This window comes from Nomia melanderi, chromosome 6 (assembly GCF_051020985.1).
Source record: "Nomia melanderi isolate GNS246 chromosome 6, iyNomMela1, whole genome shotgun sequence".
Classification (NCBI taxonomy): Eukaryota; Metazoa; Arthropoda; class Insecta; order Hymenoptera; family Halictidae; genus Nomia; species Nomia melanderi.
Window position 1 is genome coordinate 18,681,148 of NC_135004.1, and position 11,526 is coordinate 18,692,673.

An 11,526-nucleotide genomic window follows, 5' to 3' on the forward strand; every position below is an offset into this window, starting at 1 on the left:
TTTAATATCTATAAAATAGTTAAAATGCCAGTATGTGATAACAGTTCTTTTACATATAACAATTTCGAAATACGACATTTAAAATGTTATAATTTTAGTTCTACATAGATGGCACGTTGCAACGTGTCCTGAGAGAAGCAGCCGACAAAACACAGTCACTATATGTACATAATCATTAACGAATGTTTTGTTAGGTTACATTATACAAATTGTACGTTTATACTGTCAAAAATACGATAATGTTGGGGAAAATTAAAACAAAGCAAGAAAAAGGAGGTAAGCTTTTATATTATAAATTAATCTGCCACTTCTATTATGTTTAAAACTTTCAACCATTATATGATTTTCATTTTTATTATAGGTTATGTTTTTGTTTAACAGCAAATGATATTTAGCTTATTTTTGGCATTTGATTTTGGTTCATATTCTCTCAGAAATTATTCAATTTTTTCTATAATAAGTATTGTTTTGATCATATAATGAAACACAGTGACTTTTACAGAAATTATTGCATACAGTGAAGCAGCCGTTGTAAATAATGCTGCTGTTGTGGAGTATTGTAGGATATCAATGGCAGCTTTGTCGGGTGGTACAGCTGGTTTATTAGGGTTAACAGGTCTATATGGTTTTGGATTCTACATTTTTGCAGTATTTGGATTATGGGTAAGAAAGTTTATTAAAAATAATATAGAAATTTTCATGCTAACGTAGTATTTTTTGTAGGCAATGTTACTGCTAAAAGCAGGAGGTCAATGGAAGAAATATTTTATAAGCAGACGAAATCTTTTAACAAGTGGATTTTTTGGAGGCCTATTTGTATCCTTTATATTAATATAAAAGATGCATGCATTACAATATTTTATTAAAATATTAATATTTTCCTTAATAGAAACACTTATCCATGCATTAGACGTACGTATTATTCTGGACGTATCCTTTTAAAATACCAAACTGCTTACTTATCGAGTAGTGAATATTATAATCTTTATTAAACATGTATTTATATGGAATACTTGCCTTAATCTATAATCAGATTTTTATATGGTATGGTACATGTCTACTGATCCAAAGGATAATTAGTTTTAAGAATTTATGTTTTTTTAACTACATAGGTGCATTGTTGGTTAATTAAATATATCACAAGCAATTCGCGAGTTATTAGCCAGATTAATGATATTGTCAAGAAAGTCCTGTGCGATGTGTTGTATATGTGTGTACATAAGATAAACACTTTCAAAAAATATATCTATTCTACTGTTCCACTTGCCCAATGTTGTTTATTATTAACTCTGTTCAAGTATAAACACCTAAATCATTACGATAAGTATATTAGAATGTCTATTTATTTCTCTGATCATGTTCTATGCATACAATAAATAACAAGATACGGTACATAAACATTGTAAACAAAATATTATAAAATTCAACATTTTTTTTCTACATTTCTATCATTTAGTGTGTAACAAATGAGCGAACACATTTAAAATGCTTAAAGTATTACTAGAACAAACAATTTTACTTCTTTCTTCATGAAACTAATCGATTGAACAGAGAACGTCGTATATTCATCATACAACAAATCGATTGTATAAATTCGAGAATAAAGACTCGTCCATTTAACTTTGTATACAATAGAATATTTTCATTTAACTTTTGTTAAAAGTCGTACAACTGCTTTTTACGTAAACAGGCTGTTAACGATAGATAACATAACTTTTGTACTTGGCATGCTCGCAGTTTTATTGTATTCTGCATATCCCTTCGTTACAATACAATACTACTGAAACACTGACAATGATTCTAACGATATCATCGATTAAGTTGCAACGGTATCCGAGTTTCGAAATGTTTTCGGCAGTGAAGTATCATCTGTATCAATTTCCTCGGCGTTACGGTAATTTCATCTAGGTAACGCGATGTGGCTGAGCACAGTTCTCTTTTTTCGTTGCCTGCGAAGTTGAAAGAAGTTCACGAGATAAGATCAATCAATTCTTGTTATTCAGATCTTCGTTTCGGAAGATTCCTCGACAGCGTGTGTACTCGACCGCCGACAACTCTCCGAGATATCCTCCAGCGGTGTTCCTGTTTCCAGACCTTCTAATTTCCGTTCCTCATCTATTTTGTCGAGCTCCTTTTTGCTCAAATGATACACGATTCCTGCGCCGTACCCATCACCCAAAACGTTTATCGACGTTCTGATGCGATCCCTGTGAACAATCAAATATCAATCATGCCCTCTCCCCGTTCTAGTCAATGATACAATCGAATAAATAAGCTACGGCCATTTTCAGTTCTACGAAACGTTCGTCACTGGTCGTGTTAAACGAGAAATTGAACTTACAGTAGCCAGTCAACAGCGAACAACAGGGAAACATCGCCCGTGGGTAAACCGAGAGCTGTCAGGACGATCAGCATGGTGATCAAGGCAGCACTGGGAATGCTTGCCGCCCCTATGCTCGCCAAGGTGGCTGTAATGCTACAGAAGCGAATAGAAATGAAATAAAACGGTAGAATTCGAAAGATCGCTAACTCTACCTACCTAACAGTTATAACTTCCCCAATGCCCAATGAAATTCCGTTCACCTGGGCGATAAAAACCGCAGCGACGGCCTCGTAAAGCGCCGTCCCGTCCATGTTCACCGTGGCTCCGACAGCTACCACGAACCGGGTCACACGGGGATCAATTTTATTATTTTCTTCGAGGCAGCGGAAGGTTATTGGCAAAGTTGCTGCGCTAAAAACATCAAGAAGCTATAGTTGCAAAGTTTCTCGAGGCACACCACTGCCGTTAGGGGCGGCGGTTTAGAGAAGACTCGCTTCTGTAGCGAGCAGTGGACGAATAGTATACCAATCGCTACCTGGACGCAGTTCCCAGAGCTGTCACCCAAGCCTGCATCATACCCTTGAAGAACACGCCGGGGTTTCGACGCGTGATGATCCAATATATCGCGGGCAGGGTGATCACGCCGTGTATCAGCAGACCCAGGATCACCGTGACCATGTACAGAGCCAGGGTCTGCGCGGTCGCCGCCAAATTGGCGATCGACATTATTTTCCCGGCTATCAGGCACATGATTCCGAACGGGGAGTACCTGCGTGACATGAATACTCGAGCCGACATTGCTTCGCCTAATCATTCGATCGTAGCGGGAGAAACTACCAAGCGTGAAATTAAAGTTGCGGACTCGATCGCTCACCACATCACAACGATACTGACGAGTTTCATGATTATTTCGTTCAGCACCACGAAGAAGTCGACCATCAGCTTCCCCCGTGGACCGATCTGTCCAGCGAGGAGGCCGAACGTGATACAGAACACAATTATCCCCATCACGTTCGTCCCGTCCTTGTAGACTAACGTCGGCTCTAAAACGTAATCGCTTTGATTCGCGCTCCCAATGACCAGCACCTTCTTCTTCACGTAAGTGGTCTGCGCTTGCTGGAAGCACGCCTGCATCAAGTTGTCCGGCACCATGTTTCTAAAACACGACACTCGTTACTGCCGCGTCGTGCCGCGTACAATGTCCTCCGCGTCTCCTCTCTACCTAATTATGTCCAGAATAGCGTCCAGCGTGGAAACTTTCGCCTCGTCCGGCCTGGCTGCGGTTATGCTGGACTTGATCCTCGGATCACCGGGATGGATTATCAATACCATCACGATACCGACCACCGCCGCTAGAACGGTCGTCGCCGTGTAATACATCAATGCTCTGAAGCCCATTCGCCCCGAGCTCCTCGCGTCCAACTGCGCCATGCCTGAACGATACAATTCAACGGCTAAGCTGACGGACATTCGGTTCCTAAGCTGTTCTCGACCGAATCGCGAGACATTGCGTAATCTCACCGGAGATAAGCGAAGAAACGATCAACGGCAATATGAACATCTTTAAGGCTCGCATCAGAAGTTCCCCGGGGAAACTGATCAGAGCGATAGACGGCGGCGAGGGATTGGCCAATCGACCTAGGAACCCTAGAATCAGTCCCATCAACACTCCGATGACCGTGAACACGAGAAGCATGTTCTCCTGTATCCAATCCACTACCTGCAGTTCAGTACGTGCGTGCAATGCTGATGCGTTAGAAGAGAGTTACGCCCGATACACACACTCTCTCTCTCTCTCTCGATCCGCTCGAAATCCTCTCCTCGTCTATTCCGTTCGACGAACGAACATAGAGCGAGGTCGAGTCGAGATCGGACTGGTATCCGTAACGCGAACACATTAGAGACAACCGACAAATATTCGATCGAAGCGGATCGAGAGCTGACCGACGGTGTACGGGCTACGAAAAATCGGATGGCAATCCGTGCAGGGCAATTACTAACGATTTGCAGTCTGTCGAGCGGCGTCATCTGATGACGCACTTTGCCCTCGTCCACGGGCGCAATCTTCTCGATCTCGTCGGCGCATGATCTGGAAATTGTCCCGGGTAAGTGAAAAGACGAACGGAAAGGACGCGCAGAGGTTGAGCGGATCTCACGTGTGAGTTTCCTTGACCTCCGAAGTGCCCCTCAGGACAGCAACAGCCCCGGATATTCGTTGCGCTAACGACATCGTGGTTGGTCCGGTGACAGGTCGCTTTAGGAGTTCCCGAAAGGTCTTCCCCTGGGCACGAGGAAGATCGTGGACACGTCTTCTATCATCCCGCGGTCCTCACCACCGCGGCATCTATAGTTTTACAAATGAAAAGCGTCTAGGGAGTCGACAGCCGCAAGATACTCTGCATTCCTCGATAGAAGAAGAGCCCTGGAAGGAATGCGGGTCTAACCGGTCAGCTTTTTCGTCTTTCCTCGTCTCGTTTTCGATACCGATTTCCTATCCCTCGAGACGGTTACACGTAACCGATCGAAACCGAACGGGACACATCGCGAAAGACCGTTGCCTCCACCGTCCCAGGGCTCCGAGCAACGCAGAGTAGATTCGTCGCTCGATTTACACACCAATGGCAACTTTAGCACTGTCCGAGGTCTCGGTTGGCTGGAGCATCGAAGGATGCTGTCGCGAAACGACGGAACACCTGGAGCCGGATCTTCCGACGGAGGTCACAGCTGAGTCTCTGGCGAGCGCAGCACCGTTCCGAGATCACTTCACCGACACCACGGAATCGTGCGACGAGCCCGGCGGCATCCGTAACCCGCGGATCTTGGGCTGGCTCTTTTACGCGCAATGGACAGCCGAGTGACTACCGTATGATCGAAACCCGGGGACTTGGCTAGGTATCACGTAGTTACGATCCGCCGTCACGTAGATAATGTGCCCCATCCAGGAAGCTGATTAATGCGCGGCAGGTGGGGGGAGGGTGAACAACGAAAGAGGAAAGGGAGGCTGGACCGTGAGCGTAAGAGACAGCCGGCTTACAGGAAGAGGGCACTCATCGCGACGGGTCGCACGGCACTGAATAAGCAGAAGGGAGAAAAATGTGTACCGCGCGAGCCTGTTTCCTGCAGAAATAGACCCGTGTCGATTGGTTACGCGGCATCGGTTAAATTGCTCTAAATGGAGAACGCGGAACGGTTCCATCCCTTCGCGCGAGCCCCTTTTCACCCGGCCGAACTAGGGTAAGTCGGGGATAGATGGCCCACTTTTTTCAAAACAACTATTACATCGTAAATATCATCGATGCCCAGCGAGAACCAATCTATTTATCAAAGTCGAGTAGGAAAGATCTTCTCTAGATGGAAAGTCTTCGCTTTAAGACTGGTTCTCTTTGCGATTTCCGTTTCAATTGTTCGAGCGATCGTTCGTCGACTCTTCGGTTTCTGGATCGAGTATATCCAGAGAAGTGGGTCATGGTTTCAACGAGTATAAAGAAATAATCGGATAAACAACGAGAAATTCTGTATTGTTCCTTCGCTGTTCGATCGTATCAAATGATTTATAACGATCTTTCGATTATACCTCTGATTTCAATAGTATCCTAACACAACGAATCCAATTAAAGCGTGAGCAAGCAACTCCGAATGAAATATAGAGTTTCACAAAAGAAACGATGAAGCTGATGTAAAAATTAGGAACGACTCAATGGATTAATCCGTCGCGATTCTACGGTCGAAGGAAAAGCTTAGTTGCGGTCGTAATTGGTCCTCAGTTATTGCGCGCACGTGCCGTTTGAAAGGCTCGTTTCGTCGAATTGAAGGCAACATCCTAACTTGTGTACCGCTCATCCAAGAAACGGATTGCCGTTGCACGAGCAAGTTCGCCGATGGATACGGGGATCGTCTTTTGCGAGGGATGTCTTCGCCATTCGCGCGGCCTTGGCCAACATTCAAATCCAGGGAAACAAGTCGAGGAACGGATACGGATCTTCCGTGGATCGCTTGATGGCGAACAGCGGAGTCACGTTTCGTCTGCGTAAACCTCTGCTCATCAAATTAATGCATAATAGACCGTGCACGTTCGCTTCGGAATCCGGCGGTAAATGCGTAAGTGTATGTAATTGTAATCTACTTGAATTTCAGCCCGGCGCGGCGCGGTGCGGCGCCTTGGTCAGAATGCAGATCACAATTGGAACGCTCGCTGCAAATTATTTTGAAAGCATGTAGGATACCAGCCAATTTATAGGGCCCCTTTGTATATCCGTTGGAAGGTAACCTAATTCCTCTAGTAATGATGGTTATGAGTGATGTCTATATGTAGAGTCGTATCGGGTTCATCGTAGATAGCGCGGATCTGCAATGCGAGAATGCACCGATTCTCATCTCGACGGGGTGCCCGCTACAGTTCCGTGGAATGTGGAATCAATAGTAGAATAGTAGGAACGCGAAGTATCGGGTTAGCGCACGCGAAATCATCTCTGGTAGATCTTGATTCCGAAGTTTATGGAAATATTGAAATTTATCTTGTCTTTTCGTGCTAACTTCCAACGTACAAGATGAACGCATCGAGATTACTAAAATTAGGTTACTAAAATTTCTTTTTATTTTATTCGATGCGAATAGTTGTTTAATGGTTGTACTATAATGCGCCGTGCATGTTCCGAGAAACGTCTTTATGAGATTCACAGGACGCTCGTGGATACTTGGAAATAGTGAAATACATGTTCCATTTCACGTTGCTGTACTATTCCGAGCAGATGTTGAACGCATCTATCGAACGCGTATGATTCGCGAAAAATAAGGAAGATAATATCGCCGCGGGTTTCAACAGACGCGTGCAACGGGTGGGAGAACGTCTCTTAAAATATAAATTCTCGCCTGGACATCTTTAGTCCGTTTAAACTGATTCATCTTCGATTGTCTGTTTACCGACGCGGAAGATGTTGCGCGGAATCGATTCGAGAGTCTTTACTCTGACGGTGATGTTCGTAGCGACTTGCGCGGTTCGGAGGAGTCCGTGGTGGACCGGAAACAGCAAGCAAAGACAAGGGTGACAATTAACATAATCGTTTAATAGATTCTCATGCTTATTCATGATACCTGATATTACGATCGATTTTGAACGACGTTCCGGTAATAAATTGAATTAAATTTAAATCGATGAATTCCCTGTACGTCTATCAACGACATATGAATGACAAAAAGTAATGTTTCCAAAAATTGTACGAATTCGAACGCGTTTGTTTGAATAGAATTTTCGGAGTTACCTTGCCGAACGATCTCTTTGATGAGCTCTATAATTTAATAAAAACGTGGGCGAAGCCTTATGAAGTTGAATTAAGACTTCAATTGAAAACTTCCATGTTTTACTGCAGTTAAGAAAATTGGTTAACTTATTGACACATTTATTGTCTGCTCTATGCGACCGTGCAACCAAGTTTGTTGTCAAGTATTTATCGTTTTGTCAATTATTCTCGTTCGTAACGGTCGGTAAAGGTTAATCACGGTACTGCGAAGGTACTAGGAATGATATTGCGTTAACTACATCGGGATTTTGGTGGTTCGGAGAATGAATGAAGCGCCTGTAAAATTCTGTACGTAAAGCGTGCAATTTTTGTCGATGTAGACCGAATATATGCGCCGTGGAAGTAAACGAGGATATAAATTACACCTATTACACCGAAAGCAGAGAGTGGAATCCACGAAACATTTGCGGCAAGCAGACGTAAGTATAAATTTCACGTTGCTCCTGTACGAAGCTTGTTAAAACACGTCGATAATTTCGTTCGCTTCGCAGATCCGTTAGATACGAGTGTTGCGCAGGATATTACAGAGTTCCAGGACAATTCGGGTGCACAGGAGGTATTACAGCTTACATTTATTTGCATTTCTTATCCTTCTTTATCATACTACCGTTCCACTTTTAGTGAAACCATTGGTTAATCTGATCGAAACTGCTAGACGCGTAGGATCGACGAAATTCGCGAGATTGATCGAGACGTCGAGTCTGGCGGAAGAGTTATTAAACGGACCACCTGTAACGATCTTTGTTCCTTCCGAGGAAGCATTTGACGTTAGTTCCATGTACAAAGAAATTCGAAAGTGAAATATTTAGTTAACGTGTTGATCGACATTTCCATTGACCGCTTCAGAACTACCTGAGAATAAAAGGAATCCTGCCGGAATGGCTGCTGAACGGCAACAACTACATAAACCTGATCGCGAATCACATAGTGGACAGCCGCGTGCTATCGAATTATTGGCGGGCGAATTTATTAATTCCGTCGAGGCTGCAGGGAAACGTTCTAAGAATTAATAAATTCTCCAACGGGGTGAGTGCCGCGAGAGCCTTGGATTAAACGGCCGTCATCGATGCCACTTACGCTTTTTAAATCCGTCTATCGCGCAGATGGAAACGGTGAACTGCCACCGAATCCTTCGCAAGGATCAGATCGCCACTAACGGTGTCGTGCACGTCATCGACGGATTACTGGATCTCGCGTTGCCGCAGAATTCGGATATAATCGAGCTCGCGGAGAGGGACGGTAGATTCGGAATATTTTCGAGAGCACTCCGGAACAGCGAGCTGGGAAATCGGATCAGACACAGCGACGTGCCCTGTACGATTTTCGCGCCCACCGATGACGCTTTCCACCGTATCCCGGAACAACAGTTGAACGATATGTTGACGAATCCCAACGCATTGAACGGTACGTAGTTTAGACGCGGTAAGCATTCTTGTATATTTCCACGGCTTCAAAACGTATGTACACGGCAGCGTTAATTGCACACCACATCGTTACCCATCCTGTCTGCGTGCCGAACATCATTTCGGAGTACCACGCGACCACGATGCAACAACAAGACCTGACGCTGAACTGCGGACCACGCGGGCCAATCGTGGATCATGCGAACTTGAACGATGAAATGTACCACGGGAAAAACGGACTTCTGTACATCCTCGATCGCGTCTTGCTTCCCGACCGAGGTGATAAGATAGAGTAATTCCAAGGGAGATGTCTGTATTTCCTTTGAAACCTGATTTCGAGAGAAACTTTCATCGTTTCCTTAGAAATTGGCCAGTAAGGATTCAGATTACAACTGGAGTATCTTCTTGTTTCAGCAAGATCAATTTTGGATTTAGCGAAAGAGGAAGGACTGTTCACGTTTCTGGAGATAATCAAAGCGGCCAGGCTAGAAGAGGATCTGAGTCGCTTGCAGCGGTTCACGATGTTTGCTCCCTCCGAGACAGCTATGCATTGTATGAAGGAACTTGGAAGGTTTTCAGTTAAATAAATGATCATTTTCATTGATTTCGGAATTTCTGTACAGCTCTGTCCGAGCAGCAGCTAGTGGAGTTGCAGAGAAACGAGAAGAGCGCTCGGGATTTCGTGCTCAGTCATATAGTTGTGGGAACGTACTTCACGAACGAGATAAGCAGCAACCAAGCAAGTTGATCGCGAATTCATTAAACGTGTTCATGGTTCAGGAAACACATTCGTTGGATTGTAATGTATTACAGATAGCCAGGACTCTGGAGGTCGGAATCCCTTTGCGTTTCCAAGTGTACCGAGGGAAATTCGGAATCGAGAACGCGCTTATCGTGAAACCAGATAGAGGGTGTAGCAACGGTGTTTTACACGTGATCAGTCACGTGCTGCACCCAGCGCAGGAATCCTTGGACTACATTTTAAGGAAGGAGGGTAACTTTAGGTAGATCGGAAATGAAAGTAATGATTGGTACGGAGTAAAGCTTCGTTTGGTCGCGTTAATCCTCGAATTCGATGCGACTCTAAGAAAATTTTGCATTTTCATGTCTCCGCCATTCGGAATGTTCGCGTATATTCAGTATGTTTCAATTTTTCGAGATCAGTAGTTCAAAGATAATGCAGCTATGACAAACGCATAAACGAGTAAATTACGTAATCGTTGGGAAACGTGTTTACAAAAGCCAATGCCATTTGCTTCGAAAAATTTCACGATTAATGGCGACAGTTCTTATAGTCGAAATCTTATAAATTCTAATGGCGTGGTCGCATGCGTTGATTGAATATTTTAAATGCGAAATGTTCGTAGCATCTGGCTAGATGCAATGGAAAGGATTAAAGGTGTTCAACCGGAGATATATGATAACTTCAAACGTGCCAATTCTTCGTGCACGTACTTCATTCCCTCGGACGACGCTTTTCGACGATTAGGAAACGTTAAGCTCCGAAAATTGTTGGATGATAACAACTACTTGACGAAGGTATAGTAAAGTGAAGATACTCTCGTTACCCGAAGCAAACATTTCGATTAGCGAATGAAGTGTAAGATACTAAACTTCAAATGCGTGTTTCTTTATAAATGGGTAAATACATATTAAAATAAAACACGGAGAAACAATGTTTTGGTGTATCGAAGTACTACTTTTCAGACGGTGAAAAATCATATTGCGGACAATATGATGTTGTCTGAAAGTTTCGTGCCCGATTTGGAATACACTGTAAAAACGAAAGAAAATACGGTGAATATTATGAGGAAGGATGATAAAATACTGGTAAATAGTCTTTTACGTGCATATCACCGGTGTTAAACAAATGTGAAACGATTTTGCTGGATATATGTTGTCAGGTAAACGATGCAATGCTCGTAAAGGGGGATATTTTGAATAAGGCGGGTGTGGCGCATGAAATCAATTCAGTACTACTGCCCGATTACTGCCCCCATGGATATAGGAGAACGAAAGATGGTGTTGCAAAGAAGATATGTCTTTAGAAAATCGCATAATTACAAATATAAACTAGATAACAAGAATAGTGAGTTAGTAATACCAAATGTACCTAACACTTGTTGATGCATACGTAGATTTTATTCAGTAACAAATATATGCACTTCTGCTTCTTTGTGTATAATAATATATAATTATTACTCAGCAATAAAAAATTATTAAATAAATTGAGTAAGGTATTATGATCATAATTAAACGAGTTACGTATCTTAAGTCGGTATTTCAATATTTCTAATTCTAATTCGTACAACTTATAGCGCTGCTGTGCAAAGCCAGCCTAAGTCGATATAACAGTGTGTGACAAAATTTTACCGGTACCATGTTTACCATTCCCGTGTCACTTGCTACCTTACCAACAGAGTCCAAATAAATATAAATAAATAAATAACATGTTCTTTTTTATTTTCTTGCTTCGATATTTAATATTTCACATCATCGGACA

The 11,526-nt window shown here is 43.1% G+C and overlaps 3 protein-coding genes across 3 annotated transcripts; 2 read left to right on the top strand and 1 right to left on the bottom strand.

Moving 5' to 3' along the window:
* Positions 1-40: 40 nt before the first annotated feature.
* Positions 41-1,266, top strand: EMC6 (ER membrane protein complex subunit 6). Its single transcript, XM_031983787.2, has 5 exons — positions 41-276; positions 503-663; positions 724-816; positions 911-930; positions 1,034-1,266. The coding sequence occupies exons 1-5, from the start codon at positions 240-242 to the stop codon at positions 1,062-1,064; spliced, it is 342 nt and encodes a 113-aa protein (XP_031839647.1). The 5' UTR covers positions 41-239; the 3' UTR covers positions 1,065-1,266.
* Positions 1,264-5,382, bottom strand: Eaat-2 (excitatory amino acid transporter 2). Its single transcript, XM_031983785.2, has 10 exons — positions 4,940-5,382; positions 4,480-4,667; positions 4,325-4,412; positions 3,845-4,043; positions 3,546-3,756; positions 3,198-3,479; positions 2,859-3,092; positions 2,540-2,734; positions 2,342-2,476; positions 1,264-2,207 (listed from the first exon to the last, which is right to left on the bottom strand). Exons 2-10 carry the CDS (start codon positions 4,551-4,553, stop codon positions 2,000-2,002), a joined length of 1,626 nt encoding a protein of 541 aa, XP_031839645.1. The 5' UTR covers positions 4,554-4,667; positions 4,940-5,382; the 3' UTR covers positions 1,264-1,999.
* Positions 5,383-6,620: 1,238 nt separating this feature from the next.
* LOC116430098 (transforming growth factor-beta-induced protein ig-h3) lies at positions 6,621-11,251 on the top strand. Its single transcript, XM_031983784.2, has 13 exons — positions 6,621-7,364; positions 7,941-8,039; positions 8,112-8,176; positions 8,242-8,387; positions 8,467-8,646; positions 8,724-9,024; positions 9,093-9,302; positions 9,438-9,575; positions 9,647-9,762; positions 9,837-10,027; positions 10,391-10,562; positions 10,731-10,853; positions 10,928-11,251. Exons 1-13 carry the CDS (start codon positions 7,255-7,257, stop codon positions 11,069-11,071), a joined length of 1,995 nt encoding a protein of 664 aa, XP_031839644.2. The 5' UTR covers positions 6,621-7,254; the 3' UTR covers positions 11,072-11,251.
* Positions 11,252-11,526: the final 275 nt, after the last annotated feature.